At 54.8% G+C, this 18,491-nt stretch overlaps 8 protein-coding genes across 8 annotated transcripts; 6 read left to right on the plus strand and 2 right to left on the minus strand.

The window, feature by feature from the left end:
* Positions 1-99: 99 nt before the first annotated feature.
* PHYSODRAFT_550450 (hypothetical protein) lies at positions 100-1,842 on the plus strand (the record flags this gene model as incomplete). The annotated part of the gene is made up of 5 exons (XM_009538940.1): positions 100-1,077; positions 1,171-1,257; positions 1,325-1,421; positions 1,493-1,644; positions 1,715-1,842. The coding sequence occupies 5 exons, from the start codon at positions 100-102 to the stop codon at positions 1,781-1,783; spliced, it is 1,383 nt and encodes a 460-aa protein (XP_009537235.1). The 3' UTR covers positions 1,784-1,842.
* Positions 1,843-1,880: 38 nt separating this feature from the next.
* On the minus strand, positions 1,881-3,192 carry PHYSODRAFT_356047 (hypothetical protein). The gene has a single exon (XM_009538941.1). The coding sequence runs from the start codon at positions 3,126-3,128 to the stop codon at positions 2,124-2,126; it is 1,005 nt and encodes a 334-aa protein (XP_009537236.1). The 5' UTR covers positions 3,129-3,192; the 3' UTR covers positions 1,881-2,123.
* A 1,601-nt stretch (positions 3,193-4,793) lies between these two features.
* Positions 4,794-7,399, plus strand: PHYSODRAFT_306746 (hypothetical protein; the record flags this gene model as incomplete). Its single annotated transcript, XM_009538942.1, has 3 exons — positions 4,794-6,729; positions 6,811-6,995; positions 7,064-7,399. 3 exons carry the CDS (start codon positions 4,794-4,796, stop codon positions 7,397-7,399), a joined length of 2,457 nt encoding a protein of 818 aa, XP_009537237.1.
* A 241-nt stretch (positions 7,400-7,640) lies between these two features.
* PHYSODRAFT_253865 (hypothetical protein) lies at positions 7,641-9,515 on the plus strand (the record flags this gene model as incomplete). The annotated part of the gene is made up of 1 exon (XM_009538943.1): positions 7,641-9,515. The coding sequence occupies one exon, from the start codon at positions 7,641-7,643 to the stop codon at positions 9,513-9,515; it is 1,875 nt and encodes a 624-aa protein (XP_009537238.1).
* A 206-nt stretch (positions 9,516-9,721) lies between these two features.
* PHYSODRAFT_253936 (hypothetical protein) lies at positions 9,722-11,071 on the plus strand (the record flags this gene model as incomplete). Its single annotated transcript, XM_009538944.1, has 2 exons — positions 9,722-10,314; positions 10,399-11,071. 2 exons carry the CDS (start codon positions 9,722-9,724, stop codon positions 11,069-11,071), a joined length of 1,266 nt encoding a protein of 421 aa, XP_009537239.1.
* A 500-nt stretch (positions 11,072-11,571) lies between these two features.
* On the minus strand, positions 11,572-12,215 carry PHYSODRAFT_565539 (hypothetical protein; the record flags this gene model as incomplete). Its single annotated transcript, XM_009538945.1, has 2 exons — positions 11,865-12,215; positions 11,572-11,796 (listed from the first exon to the last, which is right to left on the minus strand). Exons 1-2 carry the CDS (start codon positions 12,078-12,080, stop codon positions 11,572-11,574), a joined length of 441 nt encoding a protein of 146 aa, XP_009537240.1. The 5' UTR covers positions 12,081-12,215.
* Positions 12,216-12,684: 469 nt separating this feature from the next.
* On the plus strand, positions 12,685-13,005 carry PHYSODRAFT_528744 (hypothetical protein; the record flags this gene model as incomplete). The annotated part of the gene is given in 2 exon segments (XM_009538946.1): positions 12,685-12,849; positions 12,862-13,005. Coding segments are annotated over 2 exon segments (309 nt in total), but the record flags the coding sequence as incomplete, so codon positions are not given.
* A 529-nt stretch (positions 13,006-13,534) lies between these two features.
* On the plus strand, positions 13,535-14,371 carry PHYSODRAFT_288934 (hypothetical protein). The gene has a single exon (XM_009538947.1). The coding sequence runs from the start codon at positions 13,840-13,842 to the stop codon at positions 14,200-14,202; it is 363 nt and encodes a 120-aa protein (XP_009537242.1). The 5' UTR covers positions 13,535-13,839; the 3' UTR covers positions 14,203-14,371.
* Positions 14,372-18,491: the final 4,120 nt, after the last annotated feature.

Here is an 18,491-nt window from a genome sequence, read left to right on the forward strand (position 1 = left end):
TGATTCGCGTTGCAGTTACCATCACTCTGACTACACTTGAACTTTGTATCCATACTGGACTCGCTATTATTAGCGCCCATCCCAGTCATTTTGCCAGTCATGGAGCTCAACAAGTCGCTCGAGGAGATGAAGGCGGCGGCCGAGGCCTCGGCCGCCGCCTCCGTGACGGAGGAGAGCCTCGCCACGGCCGCGGCGTCTGCGGTGGAGGCCGCCCAGCCGGAGCGCCCGCTCTTCGAGGAGTTCTACGACGACTGGGCGGCGTTCGACGCCGCCATCGTGCGCGCTACGGCGGCGTACCACCCGATCCGCAAGCGCTCGTCGCTCACCTTCGAGGTGTACAACCGCACGGTGTCCAAGGGCCGCCACAACCGCAAGAACATCGCCGAGTTCCTGTCCAAGACCTTCAAGTGCACGCACGGCATCAAGTTCCGCTCGCGGGGCAGCGGCAAGCGGCTGCGGCACAAGCTGCGCGACATCGGCTGCCCGTTCCACGTCTACGCGTCGGCGGTGGAGTACGGCCCCACGTACCGCGTGAAGGTGCGCATGCATGACAAGCACAACCACCCCATCGGCCCGGACTCGATGAAGATGATGAGTGGTGCTCTGCATGAGTCGGACTATGAGCTGGGCACGCACGACGAAAATGACTCGGCGTCGGCTGGACAGACGGCGGGGGCGGCGACGAGTACCCACGTGCATCAGATTGAGCACGTGATGACATCCGAGGACCATGAAAGCTCGGCGGAGGCGGCGCAAGCGGCGTACGAGAGGCAAATGAGAGAGGACCTGGAAGCTGAGGCCGTCGCACACCATGAGGCGCAGGCACGTGCGGAAGCTCAGGCTCAAGCGGACGCCCAGGCTCAACAGGTCTACCAGTTTGCACAGACCCAGGCGTTGCAGGCGATGACAGACGCTCAAGCTCGGGCCCAGGTGATGTTGCAATCCCCGCAGCAGCTACAGCACAACAACAGCCAAGCGCAAGCCCAATCTGTTGATGCAACGGATATCCTGACCTCATCCGGCCACGATAGCGAGACGCTGTTGGATGGTACCATGGACAGCACCATGACTGAAGACGTATTCTCAAGCTCCGCTGGCCAGACGTCCACCACCGATGTTTCTGCTGTTGCCACTACCGTTAGCGGCATTCCCCCTACGAACGGCATTCAGCCCCCTGCAAAATTTGAAGAAACCATGACTCTGGAGTCACTTCGCAAGCGCATTGCTGATTTTGCTGATGAACGCGACTGGAATCAGGTAAGACTGGGGGTGTTATGAATTGTAACCCCGCGCAATACTAACCCGTTGTGTTTCTTTCTTACAGTTCCACACACCTCGGAACCTGTTGCTGGCCCTGAATGGAGAAATGGGTGAACTGTGCGAGATTTTCCAGTGGAAGGGCGAGGTTAAGGACACTGCAGGTACTTTTCGACTTCGCTATCCGTTGACGTGTTTTACTGTCAAGCTAACGTGCTGCTCTGCTTTGTGACAGATTGGTCTGCCAGGGAAAAGGAGCACCTGGGCGAGGAAATCAGCGATGTGCTGATTTACCTTGTGCGTCTTGCTGACAAGTGTGATGTCAACCTGCCTGCTGCTTTGAACGACAAGATCGCCAAGAACGCCAGGAAATACCCTGCTGAGTTGGTTCGTATATGCGCAAGTTGGTATTTCGGCTTCAAGGCGTTGCCTAACTGTTGTTTGTTACCGGTTGCAGGTTCGAGGGTCCTCGAAGAAGTACAATGAGTACAAACGCATGCGGATTACTGAGGAGTCAACTTTGTAAAGGAAGAGAGGCTGGTAATTTTGGGCGTGCGAGTAATATGATTTCTATTTGACTTGCGTCGACATGAACCACCGTTCAGAAACCAAGAAAACAAGCAGTATATAAAAGCGCGAATTCACCACCACAAAGGTGCGCAGTGCATTCAGCTGTATTGAGTGTGCATGCAGAGCGCTGCCATCTAATCTGTCACAGGCGAACCGACGAGCTTCGAGCCACAAGTGGTGTACACGGCGAGGGTGCGGCAGGAAGCCCGCAGCACGCGCAAGTTGCTAAGCTCGAACGAAAAGTCCTCGGCATCGTCCATCATAACCGAACTCGCTCCTGTCTGATCTGTGCCTCTCTAATCCTCGGGGGCGTCGCCGTCCACGAGACGGTTCTCGTTCTCGAGCTTCTCAATCATCTGCAGGAACTCCTTCTCCTCGTTCACACTCACCACCTTCGGCTCCATCTTGACGGACATCGTGCCCTTCTTGGCCGTGATGTGCTCCCGCACAGCCTCGATGGCCTCCTGCAGCTTCTGGATGCCCTTCTGCTTGTCCAGCGTGCTAGTGGTCATGACGTACATCGGCGGCGCGATCAGCTTAACCTTGACGGGCACGTCGTCCGTGCCAATGTTCTGAGCAGCCTGCAGGGCCGAGCGAATGGCCTCAATGCCCTCGTACGTGAAGCACGTGACCTCAATGTCCGCGCGGATCTTGATGGGCTGAGGGGTTAGTCGGCGGCGAATCTGAGCCTTGAGCGCCGCGAGGATCTCGGGCGTAATGTCCAGTCCCTCGAAGACCGAGTCGTCCGTGATGCCCATCTTGAACACGTCGTAGCAGTGCACGTACTCGACCTTCTTCTCGTCGTCGCTGACCGTCTCGATCTTGAACTTCTTGTAGAGCGGCCAGGCCACCTTCGAGTACAGGTCCTCGATCTCCAGGTGGTTCTCCTGGGCCACCTGACGCAGCACGCCGTGCACCGTCTTGGCCTTGTTGTAGCGCTCCTCGCACTTGGCGATGTCCTCGGGGGACACACGACGCTTGGACAGATCGATGTAGCCCTTCTCCTTGTCCACACGCAGCACCATGACCACCTCGTTCTTGCCCACGCGGATGAGCTTGTTGATGGAGCGGATGCGGCGGCGCGACAGCTCGGACAGCAGGATCATGCCCTCGATGTTGTTGTACTCGAGCAGCGACACGTACGCGCCCATCTCGGCGATGGAGCGCACGTTCACCATGACCAGCTCATCGATCTCGGGGAACTTCTGCTCGTAGAAGCGGCACTGCAGGTGCAGGATCTCCTGCGCCTGCGTCGTCTCCTCGCCGGGCACCACGGCCGCGCTGTTGGGGGTCTCAGCCATGCTTGCTCGCTCTCGGTCGTCGGGGAGGATTCTCTCTTGGGGTGGAAGAGCTGCCTACGCCCACCACCAGTCAGAACTGCCCACCACAAGAAAATTACACCCCGAAGTGCACCACACCAGATCGTACTTAGAAGGAGATTGAAGTCGTGACCATCACTCTTTCAATTCTGCCCCGCCGCGATGGCGACGTACGGCACCCTCTCGCCGCCGCGCGAGGGCCTGATGCAGCACCTCGCGAGTCAGGCCACCCATGTAGACTCTCTGCAGACGATGAGCCGCAAGCTGGAGCGCAACACGTTCGCGCCCGTGGTCTGCAGCATTCTGGGCGTCGTCGTCTTCATGCGCCTCGGAGTCGTCGTGGGGACGCTGGGCGTCTACTACGCCGCGCTCGTCATCTCCGCGGCCTTCATAATTACCTTCCTCACAGTTATGTCCATGTCCGCGTTGGCATCCACGGGAGATGGCGTGGCGCAAGCTGGTGGTGGACTGTTCAACGCGCTGCGAAGATCGTTGGGCCATCGACTGGGACACATGATCGGTCTCATGCTGTACATCTCCTTCGGGATCGGTGCGGCCTTCTACCTGTTGGGGTTCAGCGAGCTGGCTATGGTTGTGGTGGGGATCCAAGATAATAAGAGGTACCCTCTGCCCTGGAACAAGGACGCCTCAGCTGTGACTGTGGCTGTAGCGAGCGCGATACTCGCCGGACTGATGTATGGAGTGCAGATCCGCATCACGTTACGAGCTCTACGGCTAGCGTTCGTGCTAGTTATGGTGGCAGTAGCGTGCAATGTGTTGTTTCTGTCGATTCCGATCACGTCCAAGCACACGGGAATGTCAATGGATTATTTCAGAGAGAACTCGGTCGAGCACACGCCAAAGATGTTCAGGCGGATGTTCGCTACGTTTTTTCCTGGGTTCTGTGGGGTTATTGCCGGGGCAAATTTGGCGGAGTATGTATCCGAAAGAACGGCGGCTCGAGCGTCATCTGCGGTTGTGAGAAAGGCATCCCAGTATTTCTTGTTGGGGATACACAAAGCGCTAGCGTTCAGCTTTCTGGTGTACCTGGGCCTTGGCTTCGTACTCGCTGCTTGTGTGAGAAATAACGTGCTGGAGAAGGAACCGTTCGTGGTACCTCTTGTGGTGGATTCCGTTCTAGGGGTGCCGATAATCTTTTTGGGCGTTGCCTCCACAACATTGTCATCGGCGCTCTCTAACATTAAAGGGGCCTCCACCATTTTCGCGACGCTCTACACTCAACCACCACGGCCCGATGCTTCTCGGCTTTCATCTATGACAAAAGAGGCAATTGCAGAAGGCGAGCGTTTTCAGTCGCCACGCAACTTTCCTACAGAACACAAGCCCTCCGTGCTTGCACTTGTGTCCACCTGGATTTTGTGCCAAGCCGCTTTGTTATGCGGAACAGTGGACGCCGTTGTTCCTGTCGTAAGCTCGACGTTTCTACTTACGTTCTCCCTGCTCAATTTCGCGTGCTTCTTCCAGGACTTGTCATCTTCAGCCTTTCGCCCGTCTTTCCGAATGGTAAGTAAAGTGGCTTGTGTTTGTGTTTGCTAACTCGTGCTAACTGGGTCCACGTATTACTCTCTATAGTACTCGAAATGGACAGCCTTCGCGGGCTGCGTGCTATCACTAAGCGCTTTCTTCATGGTTGTCTCGATGTTGTTCGTATCCGTTACTAGTGTGTTGCTGCTCGGGTATATTGTCTTCTATCGTCGCGAGCTCACGCGCTTTGTCGACGAGCTGCGCGGTCCCGACCACAATGGACGCCCCAGTCTTCACCGACAAGATCCGGTCTACGCACAAATTTTGGCTGATGAAGCTGCAACGCCGTTAGGATCGTTTTCACGAGGACCATCCAGCCGATATAGTAGGAAACGGGAAGTTGACGACAAGCGGATTGAATTGGCAGCTCTGTTCGTGCGTGATGCTATCCGTGGACGGTTTCTTGGAGAGGAATACCTGGTGGATGGATTGAGCAGGATGCATTACAAGCAGCTCTTTCATGGTCTGTGGTACATCCGAGCCGCCAATATGTGCGTGTTAATGACGCTGGCATTTTTTGAAACTCCATCGTGGTGCTTTTTCCTGCCATCGTGTGGTGACCACTCTGAAGTTCTTACGTGGGGTCTGCCGATGCTCCCTCAAAACATTTCTATCGCAATCGAGCTGACGTGTCTTGCGTTTTTGGCTTTGGAGCTCTCCATGAAGTATAAGTACATGGGATCGCGGGTATACTTCGTGGATAAATGGCATGTTTTACAGATCGTGTTCGTACTGGCGGATTTTGTGGCAGTGGTCACAGTGCTTATTGCACCGGAGGATCAAGGCCTGGAAAATTCTCATTACGACAAGGGCGGCAGAAATGGCCCAGCCACTAACGCAGCCAAGCCTATTGTGCTCGCACCACTTATTCGTCCGTTCATCATGATCACCATGAGTCACCGCCTCCGTGCGGGCTTCTCCAGCCTCTTGAGGGCTTTACCACGCTTTGCAGACGGCCTAATAACTTTGGTCTTTCTCGTCGTACTATACGCGGTTCTTGGCATGGTACTCTTCGTCGGGAGTTCGGAAGCTGAGACATATTTCAAGTCGTTCGAAGACGCATGTATGAGTCTCATCATTCTTCTTACGACCGCCAATTTTCCGGATGTCATGATGCCCATTTACTCACAGGCGCGGGTGTATAGCCTCTTTTTCATCAGCTTCTTAATGATCGGTCAGCTACTCGTGATGAATCTCGTGTTTGCCTCCATCTATCAGCACTATCGACAGGAGATCGCTGAGCGTGCAGTGGACTACTCTACCAAGAGAAATTTGGCGCTGCAAGCTGCTTTCCATCTACTACCGACCGAACGAGTTATCTTTGAGGAAGATGCGCCGGAGGATGCAGGTCAGACCAAAACTGTCGGTCGAGTGACCTACAATCATCTAGTGAACAGGCTTATGCGTCCAACGCTGTCGCTTTTCCGTGATGATGAGTCTTCTACTATGGAAGATACTTTCATAGCTATCGAAGACGCGAGAGACGAACCGATCGCCTTTGAAGAATTTGTGGTTCTCATCAAAGCGTTCATTGCGCGCGAGAAAGCATCAGCCAAAGTTGTGCGTGAACTGCGGCAGCCAAGCAACTATGTGATCATTCGCGCTGTTCAGCGCTTTGTAGCGCGGGGGTGGTTTGATAGATCGGTCGATTTGATCATCTTACTAAATCTGGTCGCAATTCTTGTGGAAATCGAGGCCAAGATTCGCGGCGACGTGGCTGTGAGCCTTTCGTGGGAGCGATGGATGCCTGCATTTTCAATCGCCTATATCATTGAAATGCTGCTGAAGATATATGTTTTTCGCTCGGGCAGCTACTTTACTACACCCAAGAACATCTATGACTGCACAGTTACGCTTGTGATATTTGTCGCGGAGGTGAGCGTGCACACCAACAGCTCTGAAATTGAGTGGCAATGGATCCGACTCCTTCTGCTGTTCCGCTTTTTGCGCTGTCTACGACTACTCATTGCACTTCAAGCTCTCAGCTCCATGTTTGCCATCGTTGTCCGATTGATCCCAGCTTTCATGACTCTCTATGGTACGATCGGGGTTTTATGAGATCAGCACTGCGTACATATAGCACTGACTTCACACTCGGCTTTTGTTTGTTGTTGCACAGGAATGCTAGGGGTGCTCATGTACGTATACGCAGCAGTGGGTATGCAGCTCTTTGGAGGGAAACTGGTCGTTGGCGATCTACGGTTGGCCGACATCACGTACGGCCAGGCTAACTTTTACAGCAACAACTTCAACGACTTCGCATCATCAATGACGACTCTATTTGAGCTCCTGATCGTGAATAATGTCAGTTCATGCAAAACTTTCCCGCCACAATTACTATGCACTTCTAACTTTTGTTACTCTGCTTGCAGTGGTTTGTGACAATGGAAGGTGCAGTGGCCGTGACGACGAAGTGGAGTCGTATTTACTTCGTGAGTTTCTATGTTGTTGGGGTTGTCGTGGTGCTGAGCCTTGTAGTCGCGTTCGTGGTCGAAGCCTACTTCGAAGACGCAGCACGATTGAAATCTCGGTCCCAATCGGGAAAGCCGGATATCCCGGAGGATGCACTCGCCTCCAACCCAAAGGACACAACGTCGCATGAGCCAGGTGGTCCAAGCGAACGAACTCAGCGGTTGCTTAGGATCGGATCTTCTACTATGCGCATGCGACCGCGAGTTGATAGCATCTACGTTGAGGAGTTCCTATAACGTAGGTACCGGTTTTCACGAAGACCACTTCAAGCGCATCAACTGCTGTTACAACCGCAAACCAAAATATTCGGGCGACGAAGTCTATTTGAAGACATGGTACCGCTCGTTTGGCGATTTATCTATAGTCCATGGGAATGCAGCAACAACAAGACGGCGCAGGCTGGCCAAAAGCAGAAGAGAGGCCAGCTAGCACACCTGAGGAGACCACGGAAGCCCCACTAGCTACTGGCCATCGACCATGCCGAGCCCGGCGATCCTGGAAAAACAAAAGGTGGTGCCTATGATCTTCCGGCGCCACGGCGACACAGCACCGAAGACCCGTGGACACGCACTGGGTAACGCTAAACCTGCATCGTTCTACATCCGAGAGCTCGAGCGTCAAGGCGACACGGGGAGCTCTACGCTGTTGGCCGCATCTGTACTCACGGCCACTCGCCCGTTCAATCCGAAGTTCATCGCGAACGACAAGAAAGTGTTGCGTTTCGAAGCGTACTTCCTTGAAGCAGTGCATGAGAGCAATATGGAGAACTACCGAGTGCGGCGCTGCGAAGTGCTATACTACCTCGAAGACGATACCTTGCAAATCACGGAGCCCAAAGTCGAGAACAGCGGTATCCTGCAGGGCAACTTTGTCAAGCGGCACCGCATCCCGATGCCTGAGAGCGATGATCGTGGCAACATGCAATTCTTCACTGTGCGTCATCTCAACGTGGGCGAAGAGCTGACCTTCTACGGACGAACGTTCCATCTCATTTCAGCTGACGAGTTCACACGAAACTATCTCGTCTCGCAAGGGATCTATGTGCCTCCTGATGAGGATGTACCCCGCGACCCATACACTGTGTTGCGTCAAGCGCACATGGCCCGTGAGACTGGCCAGGACCCTGATGCACACTACGGCAAGAAGAAGTACCCGATGAAGGACTTCATGGAGGCTACATTGGGCAAGTTCGCACGGCCAAGCGACCACCTGCGCCGCTTTCTGGCACACGACCGCGAAGTGCTGCGCTTCTTCGCTATCTGGGACGACACGGAAAAGCTCTACGGCATCCGCCACCGCTACACGCTGCACTTCTTCCTGGCCGACAACACGATCGAGATTCTCGAGTCCTACGAGCGCAACTCGGGGTGCGACCCGTTCCCGAAGCTACTTAACCGCACGAAGCTATCGAAAGACCCAGAGCGTCAAGCTTGCGCAGCCGTGTGTGAGGAAGGGGTCGACGGCGAAGACGTCACCCCGACAGTGCAGCATAATTACTACTCATGGGAAGACCTGGCTATCGGCGAGTACTTGCAGATTTATAACCGACGCATTCTACTGCTGGATGCTGACGACTCCACACGTGATTGGTACGAGAGACACAACATGCGCCTCGCTCCTGCTGTCACCGTCAAGGAGGAAGTCCGTCCGCCACCCGTCTTCACACCACCTGCACACGATGGTATGGGCTCCGAGGAGGATTCGCTGCAGTCGTGCTACCACTTGCTGCCAAAAGCGCCGCTCAAGAGCATCGAGTCGCTGGACACGACCGAGGTGCTCCGTTTCCGCGCGCGCTTCGATACAGACGCACCGGAGGACGTTGCGCGCCGCTTTGTTATCTCCCTCATCGTGTCCGACCAGAGTGTGTCCATTATTGAGTTCATTCAACGCAATTCCGGCATCGTGGGCGGGAAGTTCCTCGAGCGCACGCGAATCAAGCGCACCCGGCCCGATGGATCCGTTGAAACCACCGATGGTCACAGCTCGTGGCTCGGTCTGGACGACTTCTACGTCGGAGCCCGCGTTCGCATGGTAGGCCGCGTCTTCGTGCTTTTCGAGATGGACGAGTATAGCGCCAAGTATATGGAGGCACGCCCAGCCAAGTTTGCGCGCTCGGACAAACTTGCAGTGCTGCGAAAAGTGCGCGACCAGCTCGACAAGTCTGCTCTACTAGCACACGTCGGTGATCTCCAGAAGAAGCAGAACCAGGTCGATGCCGAAGAGTTCACGTCGTTGATGAGCAACCTCGTCGCCGACTTCGCGCAGCACGACGCCATCACTATCATCCGCAACTTCGGCGACAGAGCAGCGATGAAGATCGACCTGGAGGCGCTCCCACAGCTACTAGGCTAGGACAGATCGCCTTCATGCGCGAGGAAGTATTAGCGCCGCTGAGTTAGTTCATTTTCACTTCAACTTCAACAGAATGTATCCATGCTTAACCATGGTGCCTCTAACTATGCCTATCCTGTGTATATGTACACCACCGACCCCCTTCATATAGATCGCAATATCCTTCAGCGCAAGAAGCAGCGAAGACTCCATCTAGCAGCAGCAGCATGGCCGCCGACGACGCCAAGAAGCCCGCGGACCCCGCCGCCAAGGTACCGACGCTCAAGAAGCAGGCCAGCGTGGGCAACATCTCCGAGGAGATCGAGGACGACCTGAGCACGCTGCCCAACATGAAGCTGAGCCAGCTGCACTTCCTGCTGCGGCACCAGCACTCGGGCGCGTCGACGCTGGGCGAGCCGGATGCCGCGGCCGCCAAGCAGCAGGTGCTGGAGATCATCCAGCAGAGCGACATGGCGCCCTTCTACCGCCTCGTGTGCGCCGAGTTCCAGTGGCCCGTGGACGCGGCGCTCGAGGCCCAGATGAGCGCCAAGAACGAGCAGGAGCTGGCGCAGCTGGACGAGCGCCTGGCCGACGCCGAGCAGAACCTCGGCGACATTGAGGTGCTGGAGGCGCTGCTGGCCAAGGCGCGCATGTACTCGCGGATCGGAGACGAGGAGAAGGCGCTGGAGGCCTTCAAGGTGGCGGGCGAGAAGCCTCAGTCCATCAACCAGAAGATCCTCGTGGCGCTGCACATCATCCGCATCGGCCTCTTCTTCTCCGACCTGGAGCTGGTCGAGACGTACATCAAGAAGGCCACGGCGTACGTTAACAAGGGTGGATAGGAAATAGAGAGGTTGGACCGTTAGACGACTGACTGACCGCTGCTATTGTTGCTTGTTTGCAGGCTGATTGACGAGGGCGGCGACTGGGACCGTCGCAACCGCCTGAAAGTGTACGAGGGCTGCTACCTGCTGATGGCGCGCGACTTCAAGAAGGCGTCCAAGCTCTTCCAGGAGTCAGTGGCTACGTTCACGGCCACGGAGCTCATGCCCTACAACACGATGGTGTTCTACTGCGTCATCACGTGCGTGCTGAGCATGAGTCGCGTGGACCTCAAGAAGAAGATTGTGGACTCGCCCGAGATCCTCGCGGTCATCAACGAGATTCCGTGTCTGACAGACTTCCTGAACGGACTGTACGACTGCAACTACAAGAGATTCTTCACCGCCATGGTGGACATCCAGCCCTACATTCTGCGTGACAAGTACCTGTCGACCCACTCGCGCTTCCTGTACCGCGAGCTGCGCGTGCTCGCGTATGGTCAGTTCTTGGAGGCTTACCGCAGTGTGACCATTGCCTCGATGGCCACTGCCTTTGGCGTGAGCGTTGAATTCCTGGACAATGAGCTCGCACGTTTCATTGCCGCTGGCCGACTGAACGCCAAGATCGATAAGGTGGCTGGCGTGATTGAGACAAACCGCCCAGATGCCAAGAACGCGCAGTACCAGGACGCCATCAAGAAGGGCGACTTGCTGCTTAACCGCATCCAGAAGCTTGCCCGAGTTATCAACGTCTAGGCTGCAAGTCTCTGGACCCCACTTCTACTCCACAGTGCTGTGCAGCAGCTCGCTTGATCGATGCAGACCAGCGTAATGTAGCGTCAGCAGTGGTGAGTCGATAGGGACTGGAGGATCCCATTAACTACATACACACGTCTTCAGACCCCATCTTTGCTTGCTGTGCTCTGGGCATGGCCCAACTTTTTCAAACTCGATTGACTTGGGTCCGCAGTACTCGTGGGTTTGAGTGGCATTGCATTTTACTTAAGACCACCGCCTCAGTGAAAGAGGCTTTGTTCATTCTACTGTAGAAGCAGACGCCAAGCAGAGCTACAAACATCGCCACATCCCCTAAGAGACGGCAAGCGCATGGCGTCGATACGGCGGGATGCCGAAGCGAAAAATAGGCCGCTCTGCTGTAAGTCGGCAGGACACGCTGTGCGTGGCAAATGGCGCATCGCATTGGTGTTTGCTCTACATGGCGCACGTCACGCAATCCAGTGCGGTTGTTCTCTCCATTAGTTGGCCGGCGAGTAGTACACGTAGACGCCGCCGAACTGCTCCTTGGGCTGGCCGCTCAGCACTCCTGTCTCGGCGTCAATAAGGTCTCCGATGCGCTCCAGCTGCTCGAGCGACTGCTGCTTGAGGTGGTAGGCCTGGTCGAACTTGATCGTCACCTTCACCTTGTGGCCCTTGTTCAGGAACCGCTTCAACTGGTCCACCTTGTTCTTCAGGTCGTTCGGCTGCAATCACACAAGACAGATATCAGTCACTGCATCACCTACACGCATGCGTACAATAAGCAACTCACGGCGATCTTGGCTCCGACCACAACCTCCTTGTCGGGCTTGGGCTTCTGCTGCTTGGAGGCCTTCTTGCTGGCCTTCTTGAGCTCGTACAGCCGCTTCTTGGCGTCGAAGAATCTGCAGACCGCCGGCAGCTTGCCGCTGGGCGATACCTGCACCAGGTCCACGCTCAGGCCCCGCGCCTCCTGGATGGCCTGGCGCAGCGGCACGTCGGTGCGCATGTTGCCGTCGTCATCCACCACGTTGACGACGCGCGCCGTGATGCGGTCGTTGGTGATGCCCCACTTGGAGTCCGCGGACGCGAAGCCGCGCTGCAGCTGAAGCAGCGACTGAATCTCGGCCAGTATCCGGCGTTGTGGCTGCATCGCCGCCCGCGCGGCGGAAGGAGCGCAACGACGCACCAAGGACAGCATTGCTCGCTTTGCTACGTGAGACTGAGAGCTAACGTGCGGGCGGTAATGGATGAAGGGAGTACCGTAAAAACTGATTTGTATATGATGGACACTGATATAGGGTAGCTCACTTCAGCCAATGACAGTACGTCATTGCAGATGCAGTTCATATTCGACGAGTACTGTCATAAAAGGAGCCGCTTTGTCTTAAGGGCTATCGTAATTTGACCAATAAGATAGCTCCATTGTGGAAGGTACAACTTTCGTTTGTCATAAGGGCGCTAAATACTGTAGTATCACTTTCTAAGTACGAACCATACAGCGACTGGTTCTCGGTACACACTTCCGTATTTGGTGCGTCAACAATGACTCGCCCTCGAGTAGGAGGAGAAGGGCGGCGGCCTAGGCTATATGCACGAGCTGCGTACGCGTAGGAGAAGGGCGGCGGCCTAGGCTATATGCACGAACTGCGTACGCTTATTCGGATAAGCTGAAGGCAATAAATGCCTTCAAGAAGTCCGGCGAACTTGCTATGGGCGTTAAGGCAGTCTTTGGTGATGTTACTAACCCTTTAGAAATGAAAAAGCTGAAGAAACTAGTGAGCTGATAGAATAGGGAGCGAGCTCACATTGAGCGCATGTGCACGGATGGTAATGGCAGCATGCAGAGGTCGCGTCAGCGCGTCCAATGTACTGTGTTATCAGCCGAAGCGGAAGAGCAGATCGTGTTGTGGATCAACTCGACTCGTCGATAAGGCCCGGACGACGCTGCACAAGTTGCCGCAGCATTTACCGCCTCAGTCCGGCAGGTAATTGCCGAACAAGGTATTTCTGAGCTGTATAATGCTGACCAAACAGGTATATTGAGCTGCTACTATTTCATTTTGCTATAACGTTTTCGCTAACAATTTGCAGCTGTGTGTTTAGAGTATTTGCCGCGAAGGACGATCGACTAGCGCAACACGAGGACGGTTTGGGTTCAATGTGCCGGCAAAGACAAGGATCGGGCTACTGCTACGGTGATGGCGGATGACGCCGGCAACAAAAGAGCACCTTTCCTGGTATTCAAGACTCGACCCTCGCAGAAGGAGCTTGAGCGAATTGCCAGCACCAAGTTTCGCAATGGATTTGGTAGGACGCTCTGGAACAAAATTGCCCCACTTCAACGATCAACTGGATGCCGCATCTATGGTAACTCCAAAGGCTGGTGGAATGCGGGACTATCTATTGAGTTTCTGAAATTTCATTTTGCTGGGCGAGAGAATATGGATGACCGCATTGTGGGATGATTTTGCCGGCCACTGGACCGAGGCGGTGCGGATATAGCTTGGAATAAGCCGTTGAAGGATTTCCTTCGCCGAGCCTGAGTTGCCCAAATGCGCGAGCAAATTGCAAGCCCCACCGGGCTGAAGTGACGCGCAGAGCGGATGTGACGAAGAAGGCGGAGGCTGAACGGCAAGCTATAGTGATCCAGCAAGCCGAGCTGGCCAGGAAGTTGAAGACGGCTTTACATCAGCAGTCTACGCGGGTTGACAGGACCTCGGCAAGCTTCTGTGTTGAGCTTTCGCAATCGCCCGACGTGATGGCTGATGAACAAGGTCTTCCAGTGCAAGAGAACCTACAACAAGAAGGGCGGCAACTGCAACCAGCACGAGAACGAAGATGAGGTTCAAACGCAAGAAATCTCCAGCGGTCCCATCCGCATGATAACTTACCGAGAAGAAGCTGAATCTGGGTCCGAGAGTGCTGACGAGGCTCCGCAACCCAGACGCCAGCGACGGCGGCGCGCCCGGAAGAAGGATGGAGGTGCCTTCGAATTAGCTGCACCTTCGCGTGATGTGATTACAGGCTGGATCGCTGAAGCCTGGCGGAACCTGACGACAACAACGATAGTCGGCGTATTGGTCTTGTCAACGACACGCGACCTGTTCAAGACACAGCGGCTGACATGACGGCGGAGATCGACATTCTCCTGGAGCAGCTAGCCTCTGTTGCAATAACTAAGCCGGCATGTCGAACTCGCGTAAGCTCTGCCGACGACATCCGCACACCCGGAGAAACAACCAGCGGCTCCGATGAAGACAGCTCAGATCAAGAGTAAGAGGTACTTCATTTAAATGATTCATAGTTCTACATCATAATTCACGCACGCACCGACTTGCCGCAAAGTCCAGCGCCTCGCACGAGCCGCGTGGTGAGCCGCCGTCCAGCCGCCTTCTTTTCCTTCAAACCTGCGCAGCACAACACGCCAGCATCAGCCCCACACGCGCTCACCGACAGCCAAACTTACACCGCACCGAGACAACGTACCGGTAGACGTGCCTAATAAACCACAGTCTTCACATCGTCCTCGCGGCCACGCCGTAGTCTTCCGCCTCCACTGCGTTCCTTGCGGTCCAGTTGCCGAGTGAGACTGTTTGGCATTTAAGTACGATCATATATTAAGTACGATACATTTCACTTTGGGCACGACGTCACATTACCCTACACCCAGATGCATTTGACTGAGCCCCTATGACAGGTAAAAGGCGGTAAGGTCTTCTGCCAGTTTCGTGCCGTCCTTCGAACTTGCGGACTTGCTGTGGCATAACTTTTCATTGAATTGTCCATTCTGAAATCGGATTGCACCCGCTAAATCTGCGCGATTGGGCTGAATTTATGTACTTCACGCTGGTCCGTGTAAATTTTGCAAAACTTCTTGTTATTGTTTTGAAAAGCTTGTTGATTTGGAGTGAGCTGCCAGTTTCCTGCCTCTTTTTGATAGCATTTTTGTATGCTATTCAAATCCTAGGAGGCTCATCACCGGAAATTGCATGTGACGCGGGAAAAATCTACCAATAGACTACGAGAGTTTAACAAGGAGAAGATGCTAATTGGCTAAAACAAGTAGGCACGGAGCTGGTTGTAGGCACGCAACTGGCACCTTACCTTACAGATTTTTTTCTTATATCATTTTATCAGTCCCAAGCAATACAATTTTTTTCTACGAGTTAGTTTGAAGAGCACTCCTCTTGTCGTGGCTGCATACCAGCTCAATCACTGTTCATTTAGTTTTACTACGGCTTCTGCAATGACGTCCTTACATTTGTAGGTTCCTCCCAACAGATGCCGCGTTGCGCTGCTCTCGTTACGTCCTGACACATGTGACGAGACTGAGCGAGGTTTTACCTCAACCGGTCATCTGACCACCCGCCATTCTGATTGGCCAAGACTGAACCCGGACCCGGCTGTACACCGTGCGACAAGTCCTGAGCTGGAATACGGCTGTGTTCCGCGGAGCGAAGTGCGCTCAAGCCTAGGATGGGCCCTTCAGGCCTGGAAGACTGAGTTCAGATGAGAAACACTGAACGCAGTCGATCCGTCCAGGCCGCCCCCGTCCTTAAGCGGGTTGACACATTGAGGCCGTCGAAAACGCCTGCACGAACGTATCGTGTATGGTTCCCCGCCTCGCCTAGGCCCTGCACGCACATCGAATTCGTGTACCCGGAGCTCAGCCCCCCAGTAAAGTCGAGTGCATGGTGTCCAGACCGCTGGCCACCCGGAAGAAGTCCCGCCAAGTGCCCCACGACCTGGTGAAGAGTCAACCTACCCTTGGCCGCAAGGCCTTGAGTATGGTTACAGCCTTGGGCGCAAGTCGTCTTTGGCCGCAGGCCTTGAGCGCACTGCGTTCAGGCTTGCCGACTCTGAAATCCGGTTTCAAGGATGTGGGTTCAAGGGAACCCTGGCCGCATGCGGCCAAGGTTTCCCAAGAGCCAGTCATGCACAAAGACATGGGGACATTGAACTGGGCAAGAATCCAGTGGAGAGTGTCTACGTCAACAGTTCCAGTATACTCAAGTCAAAATATTCGCCAGACGCGTGGCGAAGAACACAGAAGAACACAGAAGAACGCTACAAGAGATATACCTTTACACAAAGCCTAGCGATATCCCTCGGTCCTCCAGGCATTTTCCTCTGGCAGGCTGCTCCAAGCGACTTGTCACCGAGGGGGGAAAACGAACTCTGTTTATCTTTTACTCTGTGGCTATCTTCCCGCAACTTAGACATGCATTCTGCTTTTCACTTGATTTCACTGTACCGCGGTTGACGTCGACATCCCGGCCGAGCCAAAATCCAGTCTAGAGTCGTGGGTACAAATCACCTCCTTCAACTTTCCACGGAATCTTTGCCCATCCTTTGTAATGGGCCTACTTTGGCTCACTACTTTAGCTTACACGTGTGCGCATGTATGTGAGGAAGCGTAGCCTAGTTTAAATTAGAGTTAATCTATACTCGGACCTCCGAGTATAGATTAATCTAAATAAACGATCCAAATAATGTTTTTTGGGTTAAAATGAGAACTGCTATTTTTGTTTTATGTTTCTGACTTCTTCTAAATGTAATATTCTAAGATAGGAATCTGCCAACGGCTGGTTGGCAGAATTCCAATGCTATGCATGTCGCTCATTGGCTAAGAGATGCTGCTCTCAGCCAATAGGAATCCTAAGTCTCTATGGACCACCCGTCGTGGTGGTCGTAAATGTATGTAGCCGTTGCTGTGTCTACACCAAGGTTGAGAAAGTCGTTCGAACCTCTAACAGATGTCGTATCTGTTAGAGTTACAAGTGACTGTAGCCGCTTGTGCGTGTAACCCCGTTACACCATCCCCCCGTCAAGGTTAGACGCGCCGAGTCACGGCACGTCAATCAGGAAATTGACCATTCGTCAATTCTTCACGTTGGGAGAAAGAAAACTCGAGCTCATTCCGCAATGAGCTCGCCTCCGAAGAAGACCGACGCTGCAGCAGAGGGGAAGTCCTCCGCCGGGATATAGACTCTCTCTATCCCCGAGTACCGCGAGCGTCTCAAAGCAAAGCGTGACGCTCTTGCTACCAAGGCTGCGGCGGGGACAACTCAACCAGAGATTGTCCTCGAAGGTTCTTCTGTAGTCAACGACACGGTGACTTCGAAGACGGCGACGTGGAGATGGAAGAGGGCGAGGCCTCTTCTAGCAAGCGCAAGGAGTCTATCGACAGCGATAGTCTCGACCCGCATGCCGGGTCGAGACGCCCTCGTGAAGGAGACGACTCGGACGCTTCGAGCTCGAAGCGTTCGCGCGGCGAAAGCGACACTCCGCTCTCTGCTGCTGGGGCTTAAAGCTCTCCACGCGCTGCCTGAGCAGCGCGCGATCCGTGGATGCCGTCTGCGTCAGAGATCGCAGACCGTGTGGGCAACACTGTGCCTCCAAACGAAATCCCGCTGTACGTATGCAGCGGTATACACGACGATGCTGTTGCGGAGGAGCAGCACTTTGATCCGTTAACGAATCAAAGGCGCGACTACTACATCGGGCTCTTCCACGAGCTCCGGTACTTCTCCAGCAAGAAGACCTCTTCTCGCAGCAAAGTGCCTGAGTGGCAGGCACTTTGCCAAAGTTGGAATGCTTTTGTTGAGAACTTCAACAAGAAACCGGCTGCTTACCGCGAGCGGGTTAAGCATGCCCGTGAGCGCTTCGAGACATTCTCGACGCGCGGGCGGCTGGAGCAGCTCCACAGATCCTCTGTGGACGCTGGTATTCCATGCGCTGTGCCCGAAGGCCAACAGTGCACGTTGTGTCTTCCGGGTGCGGCGCGCTTGAGCGACCGCGACCTAAACGGGTACACGACGATTCGTGTACCTGAGAGTCTCAACGATCTTCGTGCCAAGTTCTTGGCACGCGAGGAACGCGACGATCGTGGGACCTCGGGCGCTGTAGGTGACCACAGCGCTCGCACTACCTTCGCGTCGGCAGTGCGTGGTGAGCTTCGTACGCTCTCACCATTTCCGGAACGTCCTGCAGCAGGACGTCTCGTGACTCCCATGTATCTTGGTGGGGCGGAAACCCTCTCCAACGAATACGATAACGAACCGGCTGCCGGTTCGTTTTCGGGATACTATGGTTCACAATACGCTCAACAACCCAGCGTGTTGAGCCGCGGGGGTCGCGGATCGGAGGCGGCGGTGGTGGGAACACGCCCCGGGTATGGTCAACCTGGGGTTGACCTTGGCCCAACGCTCGAGGGGCGAGTCGCTGCTGTGGAACAGCATCAGAGCCGGGAGTTCGCCGCTCTGAAGCAGGAGGTGGCGATCCTGAGGGCTCAAGTCGCTCAGGCCTCGCAGACCGCGTCGGGCATCTCTGTCGACGTGGGAGGTCGCGTCACACGCTTGGCCCAGCGCGGCCTCTGCGTTCGTCTTCGCGGTGTCTGTGCCCTGCACAGACCCGT

The sequence above is a fragment of the Phytophthora sojae genome (assembly GCF_000149755.1).
Source record: "Phytophthora sojae unplaced genomic scaffold PHYSOscaffold_12, whole genome shotgun sequence".
Classification (NCBI taxonomy): domain Eukaryota; phylum Oomycota; class Peronosporomycetes; order Peronosporales; family Peronosporaceae; genus Phytophthora; species Phytophthora sojae.